At 49.2% G+C, this 27,184-nt stretch overlaps 1 protein-coding gene across 2 annotated transcripts in view; it reads left to right on the top strand.

Annotated features, from left to right (window-relative positions):
• SSBP3 (single stranded DNA binding protein 3) overlaps positions 1-27,184 on the top strand; it is a 152,938-nt gene that overhangs the window by 4,016 nt on the left and 121,738 nt on the right. For both annotated transcript variants that reach the window (XM_037501084.2, XM_037501083.2), the window contains exon 4: positions 154-238. In XM_037501084.2, the coding sequence (XP_037356981.2) occupies positions 154-238 (85 nt within the window). The remainder of the gene's footprint in view (positions 1-153; positions 239-27,184) is intronic.

Below are 27,184 nucleotides of genomic sequence, written 5' to 3'. Positions count from 1 at the left end.
TTGTTTTCTAGGCTGAGTTTGCCCAACGAATGCCGGTAGGGGGAAGGAATCTTCGGGAGACTTGGAGCTGTTAGCCCTGTGCATTGTGCACTTGCCGTTGGGCATACAAGTAATAATTAGTAACCTGATCTTATTTTATTTTTCAACTTGCAGTGTATTTTGGGACCTTTACTGTGCAGCTCCTGAAAGGCGAGACACTTGTGAACATTCAAGTGAAGCAAAGGCCTTTCATGATTACGTGAGTAACAAATTTTTAATCCTGGCAATAATTACAGGGTTGGATAGCTCTAACTTCTTTAGTACCAAAAGCAAACACAGCCAATTGGCAGTGGTCTTTGTTTTCTCCTTGCCTTTCTTTCTGTTCTACCCACCTCCCTGCGACCTCTCCCCGTCCCCTCTTCCAGCAGCTTTCTGTCTTGGTGCACGGTATTTCATAATGCTGTAATTATGCAAAAGAGCGTAGATACCTATCTGGAGAATTACATGGCGTTGTGCAGGGCTCAGCCATGTGAGGTTTATGTTCAGAATGGACAGTTTGCTAGGAGTGTACTGAGCCTCTTTGGTGTTGGTTTAAACGAAAAAAATGATCACAACCAAAAAAATTAAATAAATAAAAGCAAATATGAAATCTGTGTTTTGGAGTAGAGGGGGTGGTACAATGATAATCTGGCGACATTGAGACTCGTACCATTTTCCAAAGACCGATTTTGCAAATTATATTGGGGGTGGGGGTAAGTTTGGACAGGGGACTCATGTCGTGTCCAAGAAGACTACGTGTGCTTTAAGGATCAGGACTGGTTTATCTTCTGAAGATAGTTAACTTAACGTTGCAGTGCTTTTTTCCTTACCTGCTCGCTACTTGGGTGAGTGTCTTCAGATTGATGAAAAGCATACAAGAGAGATGTTTGCCACATGTCTACCTTCCGTGACAGCTCCCCTTAAAAGAAAAATTTGAACTTCCGCACCCTGCAAACCTGAGTTGGAGTCCGTCTTTACACAGATGATACAGGGTTAAGATCTTCTGGGAGCAATGTCAGGGGAAGTACCCAAATCTGTCTCCTTCCATTCTACTTCCTGTCAGCCTTGTAGGCTGCGTGTGCCCCTCTGAGTGTGCACATGTGCACGTAAGAAATGACTTGTCCCATCTCTTCTGCGTGAGGTGGATGGGAATGGTCTTCCGGCCCTAGGCATGGAAGTTGGTTGCTTGAATGTCATCAAGGCCGCCCACTTGGTCAGATCATCAGTGTCCCTTATACAGAGTTTGAAACTGGCGTAGGAATCCAGAACCCATCTGGTTGAGTCTCACAAGTGGTCAGAACCCATTATTGAGAATATCTTCGTGGTAGAATTTCTCCTGTAATATGAAGAGATGGAGACTCAGCTGAGTCTCACTAGTTTTAAGACTATTCAAAGTTGATGTGATTTTGACATGACCAAGAAGTCAATTTCCTTGGAGTGGAATGCTGAGGAAATCGACCAGTTCTTGTGCCCTTTTCAGGGTTGAAAAAGACAAGTTGGCGATTGGTACTTCCAGGCTGGTAAACTCTTTTTTTTTTTTTTTAAGATTTTTATTTATTTATGTATACAAGAACTAGGGTAGAGATCAGAGGTGGGCGTGTGTGAGAGGATTCACCAGAGACAGAATGGGGAGCAGAACAGGCAGACTGATCGAAATACACTGCTGAAGGGAGCAGTGGGTGAGTCAGGAGGGGTCTGCTGTGCCATGTGGGTAGCTCCCTGGCAGGCCGGGGATTGAACTCATGCTGCAGAGGCTGGGACAGCTTCATAGGTTGCGTCTTATCCACTTGTGCCACTAGGGAGGCCCAGGTCTGGTAAACTCTTAGTAGTATAAGGTGAGTTGATTGGTTTGCTTGCAGTATAGTTCTTCTGGGAAAATCGAAGGTGATCATGGTAGTTTCCTGAGTTGGAGATGGGGGGAGGAGACTAAGGTGTGTTAGCCATATAAAAATGATGAGTTTGACCTTTGTGCTTAGTAAAAATCTTACCTTTTACTTTTTTTTAAACGTGTGAATGATCAATTCTTGTGTGGCTAGTTTTCCACTGCTATGCAGATGGTTTTATTTGAGAGTGGGGGATGGGTGAGCGTGCCTATTTCAAGTCAATCTCTTGCTTGACGTAGGATATCTCTGCTGTCTTTTGCAAGACACTGTTTAGAGAAGTTAATAATTTTTAACAAAAGTTTGGGGTTCTAGTAAATGTGAGACTGGTAATTTGTGGTTTGGTCTGCCATCTTGAAATAGTGTTGTGGCAGCAGAAGTGTGCATGGACTTGCGCTCAGTAATTTAAGGAATGGCGGCAGAGTTGTATGGAGATTGCTGTGGTGGTTGTAGTAGATGTTTAGAAGATTCTACCAGGAAAAGGAGATGACACCATTTGAGGTCGGGGGTTCACAGATTTTGAGACCAAAACCTTTTTTTTGCTGGATTGGGGATTCACCTGGTGCCATTTGGGAGGAAGGATGGAGTGAAGAATGGAGAACATTTATATTGTGAGGAAGAACCGGGAGGCCTTGAGTTGTAGGGGTAACAATAAGGAAGCAAGTTGCAACTTAAGTATTTATGAAAATTAAGAAAAGGAATTCTTTTTTTCTCTTTGTCTTTCTCAAGTCTTCAACCTTTCTCTGCATTCGCTTGGCTCCCATCTAGTTAGCCCTCATTCCTTCTTGCTGGAATTGTTGCTGTAGCCTCTTTCTTGACCCCTTCCTCTTGTTTGGAATGTATACCTCTCTCATCCATTCAGATCCTACCCATCTTTTAAGTTCTTCTTGGAGGACAATTATGATCATTCTCTGCATCCTCCTGTTGCTCCTTCATCTCAGTGTTTATAAAAACCACTTGTCCATGCATGGCCTTAGTTGGCAGCGTCCCATGCGATAGGCCCGTGCTGAGCCACGTGGGTTCTCTCTCTTGTTTCAAGGTACCACTGGCCCTGTGAGTGAAGGCATGTTGTTAATTCCATTTTGCAGATGGAGAAACTGAGGCCCAGAAAGGGTAATTCACACTTGGAAAGTGGCAGAGTTAGGATCGAAACATGGCCATTTCTGACTCCAGAATTGGTTCTGCTCATGCCGCTGTAGCTCAGTCTCCCAGTGTTTGTGCCTATTCTGATTAACTTCTCATGAAGGTTTATCTTTCCAACCACAGCTTATAATTTTTTCCGCCAGAAATCATGAACTATTAATCTTTGTAACTCCCACAATAACTTGCACATAGTAGGCACACTTGCTAATGAAAGGGTTAAGGAACAATGGGCAAGAAAAAAAAATAGGTAATTTGGGGTCAGTGAGTAACCTGGTTTGGAACAGCCAGTGGAATATGGGAAGATGTTCTGTCGGTGACATCATTTTTAATGGGTGATCTTGAGCCAGGTGATCGTAATGTGGGTTTACTAGTCTCCTTAAATCCTTTATTGAGAGGATAAAGTGGAGTATAATTACTGACCCTCCGTTTCCATCAAGGGCATTCAAAGATTCTCATGGTATGGGGGGTCCAATACCAGGTCAGTGTTTATGGGGCGGGGCCTGCGGAAGGGCCCACAGGGCTGGAAAGGACCTCTGTGGAAAGATCCTGGTTCTCTTAGGGAAGTAATGTTGTGTTCTCCCCTTCCTGAAGGCTGGGTCAGGCGTTGGATCATCTCAAAGGCTCCTTTAGGTCAAGGCTAGGCTGTTGGGTCTGGAATGAACCAGGTGACTCAGCGAGACAAGGGGTTTAAATTTTCTCTGAATTGGTGAGTTTTTGAGTCATAGTCTATTTTCCCCCACACACCTGGCAACCTCAGTGTTCTTGGCTCGCTGTTGATAAGCCCCAGTGCCCTGATGTTGACCACACGAAACACAGAGTGATGGAGGCTTCCGTCTCCTGAGTGGGCTTTTCTGAGAAATTGGTTTACCTGGTCGGAAAAACCCCAGAGGCTTGGGAGGAGGCTCACAGGGTCCCTGCCTGTGGGTTCCCTGCACTCCCCTTTTAGTCCGAGTGCTGACTTAAGCCCCTGAGGTCCTGTTGGGCTCTTCGAACCGCTGTTGTCAGCTCCTGGCCATCGTGGAGAGGACTCTGCTCCCAGCTGCACACGGGTTTGCTGCTGCGTCCTGGGCCACCTTCTCTAGTACATGTGCTGCTTTTCCTCCAGGGTCTGTGGGGTGGGTAGAGTCTTTGTTGCCATCTCAACTACCACCAGTCCTTTCCTTCCTTGTGGTAGCTAATTTCGTTCTCCTTTTGGTGCTAAGGCCCAGAAGTGGCCCCTGAGGGGGGAGGGAGGCCCTCGCTCCTGCTGCTGGACTTTTCTTGACACTTTGTCAACACCTGCCTGGTTTGGCCGCATAGCTGCCTTGTTGATCAGGTTTCATTATCAGATCTCATCCCCATTTTACACACGGGGAAATGGAGGCCTTGAGTTTGGATGGCTCATCCAAGGGCATGTAGCCAGGTACCGTGACTAGATGCGCGTCTTTCAGCTTCCACCTCTCAGCTTTGGGCAGCAGAATCCCTGCAAAACCTGGAGAAGGTATTTATATTCACAGAAGAAATGAAATTAGCAGAGAATTAAACTGAAGCCCTGGGAGGTGAGTTGCAGAGTCACTGCTGAGTTGGGCCCTGAGCTCTAGGAAAGGTTTGCTATGGTGCAGTAGCTCCTTTGGCTGGGAAAATGGGATCAAAGCTGTGGCTTTTCCTTCCAGAAAATACATACATCTCCCCACAAAGATTTTGGACATGATTTCAAGAGGTTCATAGACTGCTGCCCCCAATTCCAAGCTCTTCTGTGATCCCCAGTGAAGAACTTGGGAAGCATAGTGGGCGTGGAGTCCCATGACCTTGGAGTCTCTGTTTCCCTGCTCTGAAGATGAAGGGGTCCCTTCCAGTTCTGCCTTGTAGCCCCCAGCTCAGCCTCAGCAGGGCTGGCTCCCTCACCACTGTGCACTCCCCACCCCGTAGGATCTGCTGATCCCCCTCCACCCCAACTCTGAGCCTTTGTCTCCAGGAGGGTTGGTTAAAGTAGAAAAGTGCCCCAGAGTCGAGGGCGTGGACGGGAGCTGAGGTATTTGTGGCTCTGTGGCAGGGGTCCAGCGTCCTTGGTGGGTTTGAAATAGCAAAGTGATATTTGAGAGGGCTCTCCTTGGATGTGCTGAGCTGAGGTTCCTGCCAGGCAGGGAGTGTCCATGCCTGCCAGAACCCTTTGGGGGTAGGGGGTTGAGAGGGTGGCAGTGCAAGCAGGAGTGGAGGAGGCTGCAGCTGGGCCCCTGAGTAGCTGGGGGCGTGCTCTCCCCTATGATAAGCCAGCCCAGCTATCTGCCCAGAGGTCCTGGCAAGTTCACGGCGCTGCCTTTGGCTCTGACCCTTGGCACCATTGTGTGGCAGATTAAAAAAACAAAACATACACACAGTTGTTTCTTTTCTCACTACGCTTGTGTTGAGTCCTTTCTTCGGACCCCTACCCCATTTGCTGCAGTTCCTCTTAACCCCAGAGGCTGCCAGATTCCTCCATCGGTAGCTAATTAAACACTAAATGAGTAACTGGAATTGCATTTTGCCAGAATCCAGGCAGTGCGGCCACCTTAATGGGTTTCAAGTGGCAGCAAGACCCCAAATTGAAAATCCTCGCCCTTTATTTCAAGGCAGGAGGTGGGGGGGGGGCGGAGAGGGGGGAGTGGTGGGGACCCAAACAAAGTTTTTGGCAGTGGTCACTTCATTTGAACTCCAAGACCAGCCGTGTGCACCAGTCTTTGCATAATGCCAGCTTTGTTAGCTAAGCATTTGCAAACTTGGACCGGGAGTTAGCTCTGTGCCAGCCACCGTGCCAAGGGAGCCGGGAGACACCCTACCCTCCCTGCAGCGCCCCTTCGGCCAGCTTAGTTTTCTAAGGGAAGTGGATTCTCTAGTGGGGACCTCAAACCAGAGCCACCTTGCCCCCTTCCCTCGACCTCCCGCCTGTGTGTGTGTGTGTGTGTGTGTGTGTGTTTAAGTCTTAAGAGGGAGAAGTACAAGGGAGGTGTGTGTGCTTGAGGGCCTGTCAGCCAAGATAACAGAAATGTTACACTAGCTCTTGCCTTTATAATAGTGTCTAGGGCTTAGCGTATTTAGAAAAATTAATCTTTTTTAGCTTGGTAATAATTCTGACCACGGCACAAGTGCATTAGACGATTCACATAAACTTCTTTAATACATGTTGCTGGGAGCTTACTGGAAATAGACAATAATGATTGTTTGTTTTTGATTCGCCAGGGTTATGGGGTTTTCTATAGCTTCGGTGATGAGTTTTAGAAATGTTTCTTTCCATGTTATGCTTTTCTTCTCCACCTGGCATCCTCTGGATTTTGAAGGGTTGGGCTGGGACTGGTGGTTGGGACATATGTCTGAGTTCCAATCCCCATTCTGTCCTTTCCTGCTGGGGCAGACTTTCTGGTCCTGTTTCCCATATGTCGAAGGGGGAATGGCGTTTCCTTCATGTGGTGGTTGGAAGGGTCAAGCCGTATATGTAAAAATGCTTGTGTCTCTGTGACTCAAGCTTGGTGAATTTGTTCTCTTTCTCTTTATAGACCTAAAGTTTTCCCCAGAAACCTTTATTTATTTATTTATTTTTAAGATTTATTTATTTTTATTTATTTATACAAGCACTGGGTACAGTCAGAAGCGTGGGAAGGTGAGAGAATTCACCAGAGCCAGAGCGGGGAGCAGAGCAGGCAGAAGGAGCGAAGCACACTGCTGAGGGGAGCAGCGGGCGGCAGGAGAGGTCTGCGCACCTTGTGGGACCCTCCTCCGGTGGCCGGGGAGCAGCCGGGGATCGAACCGGCCCTGCAGAGGCTGTGGGCAGCTTCGCAACCCAGCGTTCAACCGCTGCGCCACTGGGGAGGCCCCCCAGAAACCTTTAATAAGATAGAGACAACAGCATATTTTTCTGGCACAGCAAGCTAACCCTAGGGAACTGGACACTTGAATTCCCCCAGTGAGGGCCTCCAGGGCCTGACTCCCCAGACAGGTCATGGAATCCTCCCCTTCAAACCATCCTTCTTGTCTTGTTTTACTCCCCAATCCCCTGCAAGGGGGCAGACAGGCATTCCTGGCACAGGCTGGCACTGATAAATGTCCCCCCCAGATGTCTATGCCCCTTATCTGTATTGGACAGAGAGGTCGTGTCTCACTCCCAAGGGTGCCTGTCACATTGCTGAATGGTAGGGCCCAAGGACTTGGCATCAGCAGAAATCTGGATTCAATTTTCAGCCTCCCATCCTTTGTTAGCTGGGGAGGCCTTCACTCCTCAAGGTCTGTTCTCTCGACTGTAACATAGGTACAGGGTGTTCTTGCTCAGCCTACCACACGGGCCGCACTGCTGTCAGAAAAGCATGGAAAACTGTCCAGGGGAAGTGAGTTGGGCCGTGTAAATGTTTATGGGAGGAGCAGGAGTGACAGCCCCCAGTTGGAGGTCTTGTCACCTGTCCTCCTTGATATGTATGGTGCCCTGGCAGGCCTTGGGCCTCACTTGACTTTTTGATTGAGCGAAAGATACCGGAAAAGGAAGCTTAAGGGGAAGGGGAGTTTGGGAGGGATGTGTCTGCTGTGTAGGTCATGGGAAGCTGGTTCTGGGTATACTAGCTGTGTTCTCTTTCAACTTTTGGGATGCCTTGTCAGTTACCCCCAACAAGGAGCAGAAGGCACTGGTTTTGAGGTATTGCTTCAGAGTGATCACTGTGTTTGCTCCCTGCCTAGGTAAGAGACAGATGTGATCAGTGCTTTAAAAAACTGGCGTGCATGTTCGTGCTCTTCAGGGAGACCTGGATGCTGACAGAGTGGATTGAGGGGGGTGGTAGGTAAACAGTCCCACCCCCATGTGGTGTATTTAATGTACGTGTAGGTGGCGATGATGGAACCGGAGATCACCTAGTCATCTTACAAGGCCCAGAGAGGTCACCATTAGGGCTCAAACCTGCAGACCTAATTAGGGTCTGTGGCTCTTTGCTTTTTACTGCCTTGCTGTGCTTAAAAAAGCTGTGCAAATTTGGACACCTCAGTTAACCTCTCTGTTTCTACTTCAGTTTTCTCAGTTAGAATATAGAGTTAATAAAGTATACTTCATCGTCAGGTTGTCATGAGGATTAAATGAGTTTATGTACGCATATATACCCCCCCGCACCCCCACCCCCCCAACACACACAGTGCCTGGTACAGCCTAAGCACCACACAAACGGGTGCTGTCATTTTATTACTTCACCTCGGGCCTGGTGTGAATCCTGGCTTTCTGATGGACGAATAGGGGAACCCAGCAGAATGGCCTTGGTGAGGTTTGTCTGGTGGAACATAATCTTCACTGGCCTGCTTTCCCGGTGGCTAGTGCTCTGGATCCTAGGTTTGAATCCACCTTCAAGCACTCTCCAGTGCTTGGGGACAGGGGTGTCTCACACACAGTCTCTAAACTAGCCCCGGTGCCTTTAAGGATGCAGTAAAAGGATGCTTGGACACTCCTGGCTGGTACCTGGCCTGTGTTGTTTGGTGACCATTTTCTGCTTTTCTAACCACTTCTCTTGTTCTAGGAGTCTGGAACTTTCCCCAGGCCCCTCTGACCCTTCCCCTTGGTCCCTACTTAATACTCCTGGGGTGGTTATTTTCACCCAACCATCCATCTAGTCTGTAGAGCAGATGCCACTCTGGAATGTGGAGTGTCCACCAGGCCTGCCAGGATTAACCATGGGAACACCCCCTTTTCTTCATTTTCCAGGAATTCTGTGACTCTTACTCATTTGCTACTTGCTGCCTGGAAGGAGTTATTTGGGTCAGAGTTATTGCTCTTCCCTTTCCCCTTCCAGATTGAAAGCCCCCTGGGCAGGAGTCTTTGTCTTTACCTCTTATCCACCACCCCCACTTTTTGAGCCTCCAGCAGATTGTTGAATAAATTCTGGGGTGGATGAGCTAGACTTAGGACCTTTGTAAGTGAGAAGGGTTTGCTCCCTGCCTGGAGATCAACCCTGTTAAACACACCTCTTAATAGAGGTGGACAGGTTGCGAGTGGTAAGGCATTGTTTTGCACACTGTGAGCTGTGACCCTTTAGTGCATGGTTAAAACAACTTAGCGGGTCACCATGGGCAGTTGCAAAAATAGAAACAACTGTATCACACAGAGTAAACATAAATATTGTTTCGGGAATTTATGTGTGCCACTAAATAAACACATGCCCTGGGTTTGTGATGTAAAAATTTGTTGCAGTCTCACCATAAACTTTGAAAGCTAGTAGCCCAAAGAGGGCTAAGATGGAATCTGAGGCTCTATTGGTTGGATGATTTAGGTCAAGTGACCAGTGATTGCTGACTTCAGTTTCTTGTTCTGCATAAGGAGGGAATCGTTCCCACCTCCTAGTGGGCGACTTGTTTCCCCACCCTACCTCTCTCACTTCCATAGTGGCTACTTTGGTGTTTGCTCTTGTATTCTTAACCCACTGAAGGTAGAAGGTACTTAGCAAATGCTGGCGGAGTGCTGGAGAAGCAGTAGCTCCCATCTGGACGGGTTTGTCCCTATTCTTGGCTATAGATCGGCTTTTTCCCTCCTGCTCATCTGCAGTTGAGGTGCTAGTTCCTGGCCCCCTGCCGAGGATGTTGTCTGAACAACTGTAGGGCTCCGACTCTGACTGAAGTGAGGATCTGGAGAATAGGTCTCAGGGCATCCTGTCTGACCCAGGTTGGCCCAGCCTTCCAGATTCCCTGTCCCCTCCCCATGACAGCTGTTTGCACAGGCTTTGTGTCCCCTGCTCTTTGTGTGTTTGGGTGAAGCGCCTGACATTTCACTTGTTTCACAGTCCTCTGACCTTAAGAAGCACAGCTGCTCCCTGGGGCCACTGTCTGAGGTTTTCCTCTGATCCTTCTTCCCCGTCACAAAAGATTGTTTGAGAGAGCAGGCTGTGTTGGGGGCAGACCTCCCCCACACCCAGGATGCTAGCTGCAACTTCTCAGAGCTCTTGGGAAGCATAGAACGTGGTTTTGCAGACCAGACTGGGGAGAGCACTCACTCGCTGAGTCCTTATTCCTGGGCCTGCTCGCGGCCTCTGGCAGGCTCTGTATTGGGCAGTTTCGGGGACTAAAGCTGGGTCATGGGCAGTGCACAGGACTTGAATGTGTATGACCACATTTCAAGTTCTGCTTCTTTCTATTGGCCATGGGTAGATCACTTGGCTTCTCTTGAGACGAGCTTAGTTCTGTTGTGATAGAGGAAATGATGTGAAATAAAGCTTGGGTTTTTTCTTCCTCTCAAGACTTCTTGAAGTCAGGAGGGTGCACTGTAAAAACGGTTTATAAATTGTGATCCCCTTTTGAGATTGTTTCAAATGTGAGCAGACCCTCCAATCATACCATGTGTATCAGGAAGGGGCCTCTCAATTTATAGATAGGAAAACTGAGGCCTGGAGCAGGGCAGTGACACAGGGAGCCCCTGGCTGCTTGAGCTCCTGGTTCCCGTGGTGATCACTGACTTCAGAGAAGCTCCACTTAAGAGGTTGGCGCCTGTGTCTGTGTCTGCGCCATCCGTCAGGAATTTTGCAGCTTGCTCTGGGAGACGCCGTGGGCTGCCCGTGGCTTTGGCTGTGTGGCCTGTGTGAGGGGCAGCGGGCCCAGTGGGCAGGCCTGGTGTCGGGCGTGTGCACGCTGCCGCTCTTTTCTCGCTGTCTTTTAGAAGGCTTCCAGTAGAAAATGTTATCCTCTCTCTGGAGGCTCTGCCTCTTGGCAGCGCTGCCCGCCCGCGGCCGCCAGAGCCGTCCACGAGCCCACTTGTGTTACACCAGGCCGGCCTGGCCGCAGCTCCCCTTGCCGGCTTCGTTGCGATTCCGGGGCTGGTGCGCCTGCTTCAGAAGGGGATTTTACAGCATGACAGGGAATTTCAGCCACCACGTTATCTTTGAATTGGCCAATTGATGGTTTCAGCAGAGCATTTCAGCATCGGGGAAGCCAATACAATTTGAGTTAGTTGTGATGGCTGCCACTTTAAATACCGCAGTGAATTTCTGTCAGTGAGCTAATGCTTGGAATGGGGAATTGCAGAAAACTTGATCACCAGAGTGCTTCAGTCGATTCTGACCCCAAGCTACAGAAAATGAACTTAAATCTAGTTGACTGTCTCCACATACTTTCTTTGGCATTATTTTGCTAGCAGCATCTTTGTCAGAGGGAACTCGAACAGAAGAGACGAGGTAAAAATCACAGTGTTTGACTCGGGCCCCTGCAATTTTAGGGAGTGACAGACTTCCTTGGGAAGTTGAGCCTCTGGGAGTTGGAGTGGTGGTTTCTTGGCGAGGGGAACATTACCAAGTGACAGCATTGTGAGTTTAATAGTAATTAACCCTTTCCTTAACAAAGAACCTGTCATTTATTGAGCATTTACTACATGCCAGGTTCTTTTTAAAAGTGTTTTTATTTAGTCTCGCTCTGTTTGGTCAATGTAAGGGACAGGATGTTCTTTACAGAAGAACTGATAACAACAGGGAATAATTACTGGGTGCCAGCTGTATGCCAGGCACTGTTCCCAGTGCTTTTAGGTTTTATCTCATGACATACTCACAGTAGTCCTCTGGGTTACGTTCCGTTTTTATTCCTATTTTGCAGATGAGGAAACTGAGTACTAGAGGGGCTGGGTAATGCTGAAGTTGGACTGAAACCAAAATGCTCTCACTGCTCTACCCTGCCGCCTCCCTAAAGTGAATACCAGATGTGGCATCTTTGCTGCTGTGTTGGCCAATGACCCACTGTTCTTGCCCAGGGTAGTTTTTGAGACAGGCTGGCAGGACTAGGTGGGGAGAGACCAGAGGGAGACCGATGCTGAGGTGCTGCCCGTGGGGTTGCGTGGTTCTTTCCTGGTGCTGTGTTGTCTGTGGGCAGAGGGACCTCACCCAGGAAGGAGAGTTTTTGCTTTCAGCCTGTATCCCTAAAAGAAATTTCCCCATCTTTCCACCTACCAGGCCTCCTGTTACTGATCCCCTACCACCTTCCTGTGGGCTCTGTGCTTGGAAATATTTTATTCACAAATAGATTGCTTGCATTGAGTCACCACTAATTTTAATTAAGAAAAAGGAAAAATAAAAACTATGTACCTACTGATTAGAGCTTCCTGTCAGCTCAGGGGAACCAATGTGAGCACATTGAGTTGGTAGAATTCTAGTCAACAAGAAGCATTGAGAATTTTGGTTCCCTTTCAGTTGAGGCAGACCTGATTGAGTTGAGCTTAAAAAGTGGCAGCAGTGCTTCAGAATCCCCAGTGAAGTTTTCAAGAAAGCCAGTGAGCATCCTCAGGCCTCTGGCTTGTGTCTGTGCTACCTACCTATCAGGGTAGGGTGGCTTCCTCTAGCTTTGTCCTGGGATGGCCGGGGCCGGACTCTGGAGAGAGGATCCTTACTTTCCCCTGCTGGGAGTCGGGAGGGTCAGAGTGCAGAGTTCACTATGGGGGTGGCTTCCCCGTTAGGGAAAACCCAGCTTGGAGCATGGTCAGCTCCCGGGGTGTCAGACCCACCCCCCGTCCAGTGGAAAACTCATCTGTAGAAGATGCTCTGGAGCCCTCAGGCCTGCGGACTGCCAAGGTGCGAGTTCCATGTTCCCTACTGTTCCAACTGAGCTGGCATTGAGTGGAAGAGATGGGTCACCGGACAAGGAGTCCAGAAATCAGCTTTCTCAGCCAAACCTCCCACTTCCTAGCTGTGTAACCTTCTACTGGCCATTGTCTTCTTTCTGGACCTGAATGTCCCCATTCGTAGCATGGGGACAGTAGGTGTACAAATTTCTTAAACAGTGGTGACCAGCTTTCATGGTCCACGTACCAGGGGCCAGGCATTGTGCATGGACTTGACACTTAATCCCAGTAACTGTGCAGGGAGAGGCTGTTTTTATTTTCCTACTTGGATGGGGAAACTGGGTTTTGGAGAAATGATTAGCCCATGATTATGAAGCCGTTAAATAACAGAGTCAGGATTTGAATCCAGAGCCCCATTCCTAGCTGTAAGCCATGGTTACTTTATTTTTATTTTCTTTTAAAGATTTATTTATTTGTGCATACAAGAGCTGGGTACAGGCCAGAGATGCGGGGGCTGAGAGGATTCACAAGAGACCGAGTGGGGAACAGAACAGGCAGAATGACTGAAATACACTACTGAGGGGAGCAGCGGGCGAGTCAGGAGAGGTCTTGCTGCGCCATGTGGGTTGCTCTCTGGCCGACCAGGGATTGAACTGGCGCTGCAGAGGCTGCAGATAGCTTCACAGTGCGGTGCTTAACCCCTTGCACCACCAGGGAAGCCCAGCCACGGTTTCTTTAATAAACTTTTGGATGACTTTGGGGGGATGAGGACTTTGGGGGTGAATGTACTTTGAAAAAATTGGATTATTCCAGTAGAAACCTATAAATGTGTCTTTAAAAGAAAAAGTCATGATGGTTTGCTTCCCAGTGAGATGAATGCAGATAAACCTATTTTGACTGTTAACTTATTTTGTTGCTTAAAAGCCAGTGACATGTAGTGTTGAATTTATTTTTGTTCACAACGTTTAAGTGTTTGCCACTTCTTGAGTGATGTGTGTGAATTTGGGAATTGCCTGTACTTTGGGAATGGAGGCCGCTCCTTGTACTTAAGGATTTTGCCTTCCGAGGATCTTGCTGGAAGGCTGGTGCGCGCGCAGGCTGAGACGGAGACGGGGCTTGAGTGGCGTGCCTACCTGTGTCAGAGAATGTTGATGGAGCCAAAGCGCGCTCTGAAGTTGGGGTCACGGTAGAGAGCTGATCGCAGGAGTCTTTGTGACTAGAAGCCTAAATATTTATTCTGTTCTGTCCCTAATGAAAACAAATTGTCAACAGTTGTTCAGTAACTGACTAAATTAAAATCTGTAATTAGTCAATTAGATTAAAGAGTTGGCACAACCTGATTGTATCATGCTGGTTAGGTTATTAAGAGAAAGGGTGTGATTTTTAATTACTGAATGCTAATTTTGACAGTTTCAAATAGAAACAGACGTGTTTTTCCCCCCTTTCCCTAATTCTGAATGGTTTGGAAAGTAAAGACACTCAAACGTGTAAATTATGTTTTTTTGAAGGAAAATAATCCGTGAAGGCCCTTCTGTAGAGTAGGGGGATTTGAGTTAAGAGACCACATTGGATTTAGTTGAAAGTCCTTCCTCTCTGGAAGGAAGGGTAGCCTGGCGCTTGGTGGCCTTGTTTTCACTAAATGAGAGGTTGGCTTCGACTTCAGGCAGCCGAGTGATTGAGTTAAGAGTTCTCTTTAGGGTTTTCCCAGTCTCTCACCTATTGGGTTTTCTGACCGGCACAGGAGCAGGTGGGCAGTAGAGACTGAATCCAGTGAGGCAAGTGCTGTGTCTGTGAAGCATGGCGGGACCTTGGGCCCAACAGCACATGCCACAGATTACAGCTTCGGGCTTTTTGTGAAGTGTTTTCTGTTAACCGGAAAAACCCAATGAGAGGTTCAGAGGGAGCGAAAGTCCTTCCCTTGCTATCTCTGCTCTGTGGCTGTGAGAAATGGATTGCTGGGGAAGCAGGTGCCCCGATGTGGAGGGCCTAGCTGGACTGGAATGGGGTGAGGGGAGGGTGCAGGAGGGATGCTGACAGGCTGAAGGGAGGGGAGTTTGGACAAGTGATAGTTGGGGACAAATAGAGGCCAGGGAGGAGAAGGGCAGCTTGCTTGGATCAAGGAAGATGGGATGAGAAAGTAGACCAGTTTATGGATTTAAACAAAATCAGCCAGAGAATTTAGAGTGAATGGGGTAGACCTTTTTGAAAATGAAGTAAATCCTTCAGTTTTTATATATTTTGGGGAGTCTCTGTTGCTGGCCCCCCTGCACACACTGAAATGTGGGTTCTATGGGCTTGAGCATGAGATTTGAGCTGCCCAGACCCCAACATAAAGCCCAGGTACCCTCATCTGTCAGCGTGTCCTCCATCTCCCCTGCCTACCTCCCTGGGTCCTGGGAATTGATGGTGTGGTCAGCTCTGTAAGTTGTAGGGTGCTGGGTCATTCTACCTGGAGGATCTGAAACCTTAGAAGAGCTCCAGGGGCCACTGCTCCAGGGAGGCTACCCAGCCCTCGCTTCTTCTTGCCCTGAGTCTGTGGACGGCAAGAGGTTGAGACTCTCACCCCAGGCCCCTTAATGCTGGGCTGCTGGCCCAGTGGGCATCCTCCCTGGGGAAGACTATTGCAAGCCCATGCTCCAGGAACCCCCTGAACAACACATCGTGGTCGGAGCTCACGTTCTACTTTTTTGGCTGGGTTTCCTGTGATCCTTTTGCAAAGCACCAGTTAAATGCCCTTGGTCTTCAAGATTTAGTGTTAAAGCTGCTGGTGATCAACAATGAGGGTTTATTTTGTTTTTGTGTCTGATAGATCTGGGGTTCTGGGGGCCAGGGTAAAAGGAACAAGGTTAGCGGCCTGGGGTTCTGATCCTCACTAGAGCCTCTACTCACAGGGTAATATAGATAACATTTGCTAGTTGGTTCACTTCTAGGCTTCAGTGTGCTCATCTGTAAAATGGAAATGGCGTTCAACTTGCAACGCTGGTTTAAAGTAATGACACAGAGTGCCCTGGAAGATGCCCAGTAAATATTTCTGGAATGAAAGAATAAGAGGTAAAGGGAAAGCAGTGTTTTGGGGACAGTATCCCTGCTAAGCAAGCTGTCCTTACTAGGGATGTTTAGACACACACATGTGAATGAGAAGAGCAGAATAAAAAGCAGAAAGTATTCACAAGTGGTGAGTTGTGCGTGTTCTGAATTTGGAATTCCTCTTTCAGACTCAGGATCCACCAGCCAAGGTTAAAGAAGTGTGTGCGTGTGTGCGTGTGTGTGTGTGCGTGTGCGTGTGCGTGTGTTGATGGCGGCAAATAGAAGAAAGGAAGTGGCAGTGCTAGGAGAGAGTTTATTTTAAAAGCTTCCCCACTGATAGATTTGTAGCTCTGGGTAAATAGGGAAGCTTGTAAAACTTGTTTCATTTTCTTCCTGAAGTCTGTTTTTGGTGAGGAGTGGGGGTGAGGACAGGGCAGCCAAAGGAGCGCAGTGTTCACGGTCAGAAGAGCTGGTGTGTCCGCAGTGTACAACATGACAAGGCCAGGGGGCGTCTTCTCAAGCCTGCTCTCTGCCCCCCGAGGACCGTGCCTTCCCTGGACCGAGAGCCCGTTGCTGGGGTGTGCTCTGTCTGGTCTCATCTAGGGATGAGCGAGGACTTCCTGCACTCAGGATAACTTCCTGCTTCCTTCCTGGCCTGCGTTGCCCAGAGCGCAGATCTGGTTCGCTCTTTTTTTTCGGTTCGGAAGCATGTCCTCCCAAAACCCTGCTCAGGCCTGCTCTAGACACGCGGACAGGCTGCTGGGGTGACCACTGACCCGCCAGGAGCTGGGGTGTGTCTTAAACTGGAGGCCCATGTGAATCGTCCTGGAATTAGAAACCACTGCTGTGGGGAAACCACTGCAGGAAGGGGAAGGTGAGAAATAGGGAGCGGTGAGAAGATGGTGGACCTTGAACGGTACAAATTTTTTTGAGGGAATTTGGAAGTGTTTGTGTATTTTGAAATCGAAATGTATCAAACTGTTTTTTTTTTGTTGTTGTTGTTGTTAGGGTAGACTGTAGGCACCGGGACTTAGATACCAAACACTGCTGAACTGTAATAGGGAAGGGAAGGGAAGGGCCAAGCACCCTACTTCAGGGCTTTTGCACAGAACATTCTCCCTGTTGGGTGCACTTTCCTGTTCTTTCTTTGCCTGGGGTAGCCCAGTCCTAGAGGAACGCTGTTCACTTTCATTCTTGTTTAGATGACACCAAATTCAAATTCTTATAGTTGTTTTTGAGCCACAGGATTGGGTCAGGCCCTGTGTAGTTGGTGGGGGTGGGGTGGGATGGGGGTGGATACGCGGTTCCTATCTGGTGGCTGAAAGATCAGGAGGCAGCATGCTTCTCAGGACCCACCTATTGCTTGACCGGCTCCCTAGAGCCCTGTGCCCTCGCTACAGGGCCAGGTTTGGGTGCTCCGTTTGAGCCCTGGCCTTGGCATTTGCCTTTCCCTTCTGAAATAAGTTGGTCATGTTGCTGGAGCATCAGACGTGAAGTGTCCTTAGACATTGCAGAGACATAGGCTTAGTCAGCCCAGCCTTTTGACAAGCTCTGCGGCCTCTCCAAGTGGAAGCTTCATGACTTCTCTTGTCCTGGTTTTGCTTTTTGTAAAAAGGTCGTGGAGTGGGTTGGCAGGGATGTTGTCTGGAATCTTAAATGGTCCATCTACGGGTGTCCCATTGAGGTGTTCGCCTCTGGTGATGGGAAATGACCTGGTCTGATTCCCCTAACTCTTCTGTTCTTCCATGCCAGGAGCATTTTATGATTTGACCCCCAGTAATTCAGGATTGGTGGTGATTTGGTCAGGTCACATAAGTCTCCAGTTGACCTTTGCAGTATCTAAGGAGTCTTTCAAGACTCCTCAAGACTCACAAGACTCCTGTTTGCTTAGCTCATAAGGATAAACACGATGGGAGGGGGGCAGCTCAGGGCCTGGTGTGTGGGTCTGTGTGCACAGGCCAGGCCGTTGCTTCTCACTGTGAGCAGCTCTTATCTATTCTTCAGGGAGGGCCCAGCCACACCCTAGTGGAGGGGCTGCTTTGGTTGGGAGCTCGCTGGCTTTGCCTAAGTCTTGAAATGCTCACTGCCTTTCAACCACCTCTTTCTCTTTAAGACTATCTTAATAGTTAGCAGTTACAGAGGCCATTTTATCCAAAACCCACTGAGGAGGTCACGGCAGATACTTGATTTTTTTCTCAGATACACATCTACTCTGTCTAGTCTTTCATTCATCAAGTTGATGCTCCTGAGGTATGGCTGCAGACTGAAGGACATGGTCAAATTCTTTGCCCTCACAAAGCTTATAGACTATTCTTCTTTATCTGGGGTTTATGTTTTAAGTTGCTGTGTGTCTGTAAGTAGAAGCTGCAGCCTGCTGACTCAGGCACCAGAATGCATTCTAGCACCCCCCCCCCCCCCCAGGAGTGCTGTTCCTGGCAGGAAAACCAGTAAGGCCATTCTTACCTCAGCCCACCCTCACTCTGGAGCTGTGCTGGACTAGTGCTTTAAGTTAACGGTTCAAAGTGGGGGTGAACCATGCCTTTGTGGCTCTCTGTGTTGGTGTGTGATGTGACACGGTGGAGCAGTCCAGGGCCGGCGAGGGTGTGGCTGAGGGTGCTGACGGTACCTGGAAAGGACACAGACAGGAGTTGGAGCAGAAATGTCATTGTAAGCTGTCAGTAAAAACTTAAAGAATTTGGTTATGGAAAACACAGTTCCTCAAGAATATACACTGAAAGAATGAGGATATTTGCTGATTTTAAGGAAGCTCTGGGGGCCTACATTCTCTCAGACCCCAGTGAATTCTTCTAGGCTTTACCAAAAACACAAATCCCCACTCCTGGTTGGGGGTTGGGCATTGTAGCCCCACCTTGACCATCTGGGGGCACAGGGCCTCTGGGGCACCACCCTTTCTGGTGAGTGGAGAGTCTGCCCTGGAATAGCCCACCCTGGCTGAGGGCCACTGTGGGCCTTACTGTCTCATGAAGCTGGTGCTGACCCTGTCCAGAGCTGCCTTGCAGGCTGGAGGTACTGATGACTATTCCCCTTCCTTTAGAAATAATATTTTTTTCAAATGTGGAGTGTGTGTCACTACTTTTCATGAAGACAGAAGGTGTTGCTGCAAGCAGCAGAGGCTGGTTCCCATCCAGAACCTAGGGTGGCTCCATCTTTGGTCTAATTTATTGGCAGGCCAGTTGCTGTGGACCTGTCCAGGGTGTTAGGGGGCCTCAAGAGGGTGTGCCTGGGCGGGAGGTGCAGCCATGGGCAGGTGCAGCTGTGGCGATGTCGGAAAGGGAAGAGGGAGGGGAGCTGTGACAACCTGTGGAGGCCATAGGAAGGGTCACTCCCCTCCAGAGCAGGGCATCTGTTCTCCTGGGTGGGGGAGAGCTTACCTGCCAACCCCCCATGCAAGAGCCATGGCCACCACCAGCGGGCCTGTCAAACCCAGACCCCACAGAAGGGCGGATCCTGGAACAGCTCCCAAGACTGTTGGTGTGATTGGTCCACTGTCATTTTCCTCCTCTGACCAAAGAGCCCTCCCTCCCCTGGGTACAGGCTCCTTACCATGTCTCAAGTCCATTGTCCCCATTGTGGAACTTATCAAGCCTCTCCCCAGGCCCCAGTTCATGAGTGAGTTCTCGGTGCCTGGCCCACTGATGCTCAGTAAGAGCCTTGCTCTTAAAACAGGTGTGAAGAAGTGATACTGTTGACAAGAGGGCAGAGCCCATAGCATGTGCTGTGCCTGGCACATTGTAGGTGCTTGGCTATCTGGGTGAAGGAATTGGTGCCCAGAGAAACAGGACTCTCATATGGACAGGGCCATGGGTGACAGCAGGGAGGGAAGGAACCCCATTTGTCCTGCCTGGGGGTGCTGTGATCTCCAGTGGCCTCTGGCTTTCTCTTGCAGTCCCTGCTGGTGGCAGCACCCAGCCTCTTGGCTCCTTTGTTGGTTTGGACCTAGGGTGGACATTTGATTTGCTTTGTGTCTTTTTTTAAAAAAGATTTATTTATTTATGCCTACAAGAGCTGGGGTACAGGCCAGAGATGCGGGGCATGAGAGGATTCACCAGATACAGAGTGGGAGCAGAACAGGCAGACTGATGAAATACGCTGCTGAGGGGAGCAGTGGGCGAGTCAGGAGAGGTCTGCTGCGCCATATGGGTAGCTCCCTGGCCAGCCGGGGATCAAACTCGTGCTACAGAGGCTGTGGATTGCTTCATAGTGCGGTGCTTAGCCCCTTGCACCACCAGGGAGGCCCAGATTTGCTTTGTTAATGTAAAATGTGATGGCATCACATCTCTTACCAAAGTCAAAAATCAGAAATCAGAAACTGCAACGAAGACAGCCCTGAATGCCTCCCCACCCCCAACTATGGGACAGAGGCGTCAGACCATGAACCTGATATTCAAGGTCTCTCTGCTCTACCCTCACCCGCATTTCAGATTTTGCCATCTTTATTGCAGACTTCGTTCTGGTGCTGGACACTCACCTTCCACATAGATGAATCACAACCTCCGGGTGAGGTTGGCGGAGGTTGTAAGGGGAAAACATCACAAAGGGCTGAGCAGGTAGGATGTTGGAGCGCATCCAGGGTGCAGAGGTGGCCTGGCCCTTGTGTTGTTATGAAAGCCTCCTCCGATAGCAAACCTGGCACCTGGCTCCTTCCGTTCTTTTCCTGGACAGAAAGTATCATTGTCTGTCTCTAACACTTGGAGGGTTTTTCTTTTCTCCATGGAAATAATTCTCTGTCTCTCTTCAGGGTGGTAGATTGGGAGTAGAGAGAGACAACCCATTAAAAGCAGCCTTGCTGACTTTGAGCAAGTGGGCTGGGAGGGGTCTGGTGGTAGGATAGGGGTAAAGGGATGGGAGGGGGTGGGAACTACAAGTACCACGTGCCTTCCCCAGAGCCTCATGGCATTTCTTGCCCTGGGATGTATGAGTGAAATATTAGGCCAAATGGAGAGTTCCTTCCTCAGAGGAGAAAGCGGGCTCCCTTTTCCTGTGCCTTTGTCTCTTGTCCCCTTTGTCCCAGCCCTCCAGCTCTGTGGGGCCCCCCTCCCCAACCCTCCCCCGTGGTTCCTTCCTTTGTGCCCCCGCCACTCACCAGGGAAACTTAATTCGACCTACCCGATGAGGCCCCTTCCTTCTCTGCTGCCCCTGAAACAAAAGTGAGTAGGTCCCAGCCTGGCCTGGTTGTAGGGAGCAACGACTGAAAGGAACCAGACAGAGGCCCCAGGCCCTTGAAGGTGGTGGTTAGTTTTGAAGTTTGGCCCTGACCCTTGACAGCCACTTCAGAGGGTGTGGCATTGTCTGGGGGGCAGTTACTGTGGCCAGGGACCCCTTTGTTGGGTGAAGGAACCTGGAGTCTCCATCAGAGCCCTTCATTCTCCTGCCTTGAGAGGTTCTAGGACCTTTTTAGTCACAAGTTATATGTGTGCCACTTAGAAGTAAGGACATGTTAAATACTCCAAGAGCCAAAGCCACATTTCCGTGGGCCAAAGCACCCAGATTTGTCACAAGATTGTCTAATCATCTTTAAGGGTTTGCAGTCACTCAGGGGTTAAGCAAAACTCATGGGAGAAAAACTGAACTCTGCGGGGGGGAGGGAAATCTGTCCATTAATTTAATTTGCAGAGAATATGGAAAGGACTGGCTTGGTTGGGTTTTTCATGATGAAGTGGGAACTCTGGTGTTTGCTTTCTGATCTGATGGCCAGAGGTGTGAGAGCGTGGGCCTCCTGGCTTGCCTCCAGCTGCTTGGCTAGGCAGAGGGCAGAGCTGAGACCTGGGAGGTTTGGTGGACAAGGTGTGGATTTGCTGAGGCGGAGCAGAACTGTGGTTGATGTGGCTTCATTACTACCGTGGTAGTATTTTTTTCCTCTCGAAAATATCTACATTTTCAATTGTATATGTTGTGTTATAAAAGATAGCAATTATAAAGTTGTATTATAAAAGCATGTAAATTTGGGCATATCATACTCTATCCTCCATTTACATAAAAATTTTATTGTAGGTCCTCGTGTATTTTGGGCCTCACCGCCTAAATGCTGTCACCCAGGCTGCTTTTTGTCTTCTGACCCGCCATTTTAGCACATACTAGTGCTCTGTAAGTTGAGATACATGATTTTTCAAATTTGAGTATGATTCTGTCTCTTAGAGTTAGATCTGAAGGCACAGGGACCCGTGATAATATTTAGATGCTTGGATTTGTAAAATTTGTCTTAGGTGTTTATTGTTGGAAATGCTCTGGCACATGAGAACTCTATTCTGATATTGGGGAGTAGGACCGCCCTTCCGGCATGTCCCTCTGTGACTCTGATAATTCCCTGGGCCTCATTTTCCTCATCTACGGCTCACTTCTCAAGATTAAGCATGTGAAGAACGCAGGCAGTTCTCTGTACATAGTAGGCACTCAGCAAATGCACCAGTGGAGGCTGGACTGATTGGGCCGTTCTGGCCTTTCCGGTTTGTAGGGTCACCTTGAGGGTTTATCCGATGAGGCCTGGAGGTGGCCCTTGTGGAGAAAGCTGGGGCCTCAGTGGATTTTGGGTTTGGGTTTTACAGTGGGGAACCATCCAGGGGAGGGGGGCTAGGATGAGGTAAGGCTTGGGGCCCTGGCACCATTTATTGACTGGACCCCTTTAAAAGTAGTCCCTGTATCCTGCCCTCCTGCTTCCCCACAATGAAATGTAGTAAATGTCCTAGATTTGGAGGTAAGAGAAGACTTTACTCTGCACTTAGAGGCTTTGTCTTTTAACCATCTTTATTTCTAAGCGGGCAAAAACCTAACAGAAGACGTAACAGGCCCCGCGGTCTGCGTGTGCCCGCAGATGTCTGTTATCGCTGTCCCTGCCATTGTGTGCTGTCTTGGGGCTGCCAGTGGATGATGCTCACAACCTTGGTCCTGGCTTGGTTCGGAAACTCCTGGACAGACAGTAGCGGTGTGTGGTGCTTGTGTCCAGGTTTACGGGCTGATTTGCATCGCCGTTTGTAAATAAGTGCTGCTTTGAATATCCACCTCTGCTGGGCCTGTGGTGGAACTGGGATTTCCAATTTAGACGCTGACGGTAACCTGAAACTGAAACAATCAGAAATCTATCGTACTGAAAAAGAAGAGCAGGGGGATAATAGGTCCCCAGCTAGGAAGTTGTCACCTGGCTGAGACTTCTCATGTGGATGCCAGACCACAGGGCCAGGGCCCTGCCTCGAAGCTGGCTTTCCCTTCAGATTATTCTATTTCATTGAGAGAATTCGTGAAATTCAGTTTCTTAGTGAAGCTTAAAGCGCTGCATCCCTCCTTCCAGTTGTGAACTCTGTTCTCGACTTACCCGTTCTGGCCCCAGTGTGAGAAATGTGCAAAGACTTAAGGAGCTCATAGTGGTAAAATCAGGGTAAAATTAATTGCAAAAGTGGAATTGTATGGGCTACATATCTTGTGGGAGGGGGTTGGGGCAGGGGCAGAACGCATGCATGCACACACACAACCTGGAATGGAGACAGAGCTAGAGACCCAGGGGGAGGGAGCTTAGGGGCCTCGGATGGCTCTGGCTTGGGGGAGGGGTCACTATTTGCATAACTGATTGTTGTTCCCCGGGATGGCAGTGGGGGAAGGGAGGTCAGCACAAAGACTCTTTCTGACCCTTTCTCTCTCCTCCCCTCCTCTCACACCCCCTCTCCTCCCTTCCCCTCTCCTCCTGCCAGGCCCCTCAGCCTGATCTGCACCACCTGTGCCCCTCAGGTTGGCTGATGGCACAGACTTGACCTTGCTTAAGCTCCAGTTGTAGGCAGGGCCACTGTAGCCTTTTGTGATGTCAAGATAAAGTTCAAAGAAGGCCTGTGGCTATGTGTCTCACTTGAGAAGCTGATACTTTGTAAAAACAGTTTCAGTGAGCTCTAAGTGCTTGCCCTGATCACACTTTCCACCTGGATGCTGGAGGCTTCTGGAGGGAAACTGTGGCCTGTGAGCCACATAAGGTGGTTTTCTGGGGCCTATTTCCTGGGGCTCTTGACATGATACTTGGAGATTCTCTGGAGTCTCAGTGGGCAGCTCTTGGAAATGAAAGGGAACTGGTGGCAGGAGTTTCCCTGTGGTAACATCAGTCGAATCTCAGAAGGAATCCCATGGAGATGAGGTCGAGATGCCCATGCACTTGTGTGGGCAAGATCTAGGAGTGTTTCATTCACCATGGCAGACCCTAAACACCAAGAGCTGCCTGGTGCATCACACGTTCTTGCTAAGCTAGTAAATGAATGGATGCATGCTTGCAGTGGGATCCCAAATAGGAGTTCTTTGTCATCCACCTCTGCCAAGCCTCAGTTTCCTCATCAGGAAAATGATGATGACATTTCTTGGTCAGCTGTCATGAGACTCAGCTGAGATGCTGTGTGATGATTATTCCATAATACTGAACACACTGAGCCCTCCAGTTTCTGACCAGGTCCTGACCAACATCTGGGGTCACGGGGACAGAAGCAGGCTCTGGGCTCATCTGTTGACAAGAGAAGAACTACCTGGCAGGGAGCTAGTGGAGCTGGCCTGATGGGCAGCAGGACCATAGTCCCCCAGACTGACTGGAGCTGCCTCTGGTGCCCTGTTTGGTTTGCTGCAAGACAAAGTGATCTGTTGGGACAGAGGGCTCCTACAGTTTCCCCAGGGGGATAGGATATCCTTATCCCCAAGTTTGTTCTTCTGGCTTATGATAAGGCTGTGGCCCTCCACAAAAGAAGGACTGAAACGACTTCTGAGCAAGCTCATGCTCTCATGGTCAGTTAGTGCCCCAATACCCTGCATTAGAGGTAATGGGTTGTTACTTTAGCCATGGGGACAGGGAGAAGGGATGGGGAAAGCTTGACCCACAAGGCCCAGGCCTCCTGGAGTGCTTGGTGTCTTTGAGCCACAATTTCTTCTTCTCTGAAATGGGGACAATGTCAAGATCCATCGCGGGACGGTTGGGAGTGTTTGGTGAGCACATTTCCCTCTGCTGAATTTTATTTTATTTTTTTAAATTTTTTTTTTTTTAAAGATTTATTTGTTTATTTATTTACACAAGCACTGGGTACAGTCAGAAGCACGGGAGGGTGAGAGAATGCACCAGAGCCAGAGCAGGGAGCAGAGCAGGCAGAAGGACCAAAGTACACTGCTGAGGGGAGCAGCGGGCAGCAGGAGAGGTCTGCGTGCCATGCAGGACCCTCCTCTGGTGGCCAGGGAGCAGCCGGGGATCGAACCGGCGCCGCAGAGGCTGCGGGCAGCTTCACAACCCAGTGCTCAACCACTGCGCCACCGGAGAGGCCCTCTGCTGAATTTTAGGGGTTTGTGATTGGTCATCCTGGGAAGGTTGGAAGCTTGTCTGTGGGAGGGGGCAGAGCTGGTGGTGAGGGAAGGAATTGATGACTCTGCCTTTTGGTGACTTGAGGAGAGTATCCATAACCAAGGCCATGTGTGTGAGATGAGACGACTTTCCCAGGGTGTTTGCTCTGAGGCGCCATCTTCTTGGAGTGGGCCCATGGTGAGTGGCTGTAGGAGCCAGGGCTCAGGCCTGCCAGCCACCTGGTCACTGCGCCCAGGCCCCTGTATGTGGTTCCCGTGTGTTTGTTCCTGTTCCTGCCTCTGCTGCCTCCCCCTCCCAGAAAGCTTTTTGGACGGTGTAGAACTTGCCAAGACAGGCTTCTTGCCCTGTGCCCCCGGCTCTTTGAGTCAACCCTTCTGTCAGCTTTTTTCGTGAGCTTCCTGGGTGCTGGCTGTAAGGGGAAGCATCAATAATAGCCTGTCTTTCCTGTCCAAGAAGACTTACAGTCTAGTAGGGATGATGGAATGCAAAAAATTAACGGTAACTCCAACTGTAGTGGTCTGAAATCACACACAGCCCAGAACAGGCTTATCCCAGAGCACTCGGCCAGACCCTTGGGTGTGCCACCCCTGGGTGTCAGTGGGGGTGGGGAGCTCTACCTAGCTAAGTTGCTGGGTGGCATTCCTGTTTTTGAAAACCAGCACTTTGCTGACCTGTCTAGATCCATCCAGGGTACCCCCAGAGTCCCAGATTGACTGGATTCCCTTAACCCTTTTCATTGGAATCATAGCGGGTGTTGCCTGCTTTTTATAGAAAAGGAAACTGAGGCCCTGGTAGGGAAGAGGGCTCTTCCTTGATTGATGGGAAGGGGCCCTAGAGGCTGTTGAAAATTTCCCTCCAGTCCTCAGCTGCAGGCTGGTAGGGCTCACCTTGCTCCCAAGGCCGTTGCCATTAGCAACCAACTTCCCCTGTTGGTTCTGGGGGCCCTCGAGGGGAAGAGGGAAGAAGGTAGAAGCCCCATTGTCAGCTAGTCAGGTGGCATTTTGAGTGTCTGTGTCTGTGGGTTAGTCCTGGTGACATGGGGGAGGGGGCAGTGGGGTGGGGGTGTGTGCACAGCGAGCCATCTGGTGCACACGCACGTTGGTTGGTGTGCTAGTTTTAAAATTTTATATATTTTTCTAAAAAACAATGTTTATTTTAACCCACAAAATGTGCCGCTTGGCACTAGTGCCTGTAGGCACCAAAATTCAGTTCAGTCGCTGTTTCTTTTTGGACCTGGTATGACCGACATCCTCGACGGATCAGTCTATGTGAGCAGATGATTTTATCATTATGACATACAACAGAGACTACGTAGAGTCGGGATCACTTGGCACTGTATATAGAACTATATTTGTAGTTATTCAAGAATCTTTCTCTGTTTCAAGTACACAGGTTAACTTACCCGTGATTTGAGCTGGATTTCCTTGTAAGATTGACACAAAGAAAAGTGCATTAACCACACAGTGCATGGGTCTGAAACTGGTATTTATTTCTGACTTCTCAAATGAAAAATCCTGTGACAGTATTTTTCCCTGTTTCCAATCTTCTGCTTTCTTACTTTCACTTGTAACTAGCTCACCGTGGTGTAATTTACTCTGTAACTCACATAGATAGGTATGGGGCAGGACAAGAAGAAAACTTTGTTCAATGGGGATGCACAAAAAATACGGACACTTAGAGATTTTGTTTAACATCTCTAATGTCCCAGTTTTATTGTGTGTGTTGCCAAAGCGAATGCATGATGTTGGTTTGTTGTTACTTGTCCTGAGTAATGGGGGATTATATGCAGGGACGTTCCACCTTGGGCAGAAAGATGATTCCCCCCCCCCCCTACACACAACAGAATAGAAAAAGAAGATAAGCAAGGACAGAGTAGTGGGTGGGTGGGCAGTAAGCACCAATGGAGTCAGGCCTGTCCGGGCCTAGCTGTTTTCCAGCTGTGCAGCCTTGGGTTTGGCACTTGGCCCATCTGAGCCCCTCAGTGTACCCATTCATGCAATGAGTCAAAAAAGAGAAAGTGGAGAAGAGCATCCCAGGCAGGGACAGTCTTTGAGAGGATTCTGAATGGTGTAGCTACACAGTGACGGGCGTTTCTTGGGCTTTTACTCTTTGCCAGGCCCTGGTCTAAGAGCTTTGCACTCAAGAAGCAGTTTAATTCCCATAACAAATTCTGTAAGGCAGGTATTACTCCTTTTGCAATTGAAATACGAGACCTAAGAGAAGTAAAAGAATTTTTCCAGGCTCACACAGCATGGAAGACCCAGGGTTCAAACCCTAGGA

This window comes from Talpa occidentalis, unplaced genomic scaffold (genome assembly GCF_014898055.3).
Source record: "Talpa occidentalis isolate TD23 unplaced genomic scaffold, MPIMG_talOcc4v2.1 talOcc4.9, whole genome shotgun sequence".
Taxonomy (NCBI): Eukaryota; Metazoa; Chordata; class Mammalia; order Eulipotyphla; family Talpidae; genus Talpa; species Talpa occidentalis.
This window is presented reverse-complemented; position numbering and strand designations above follow the sequence as displayed.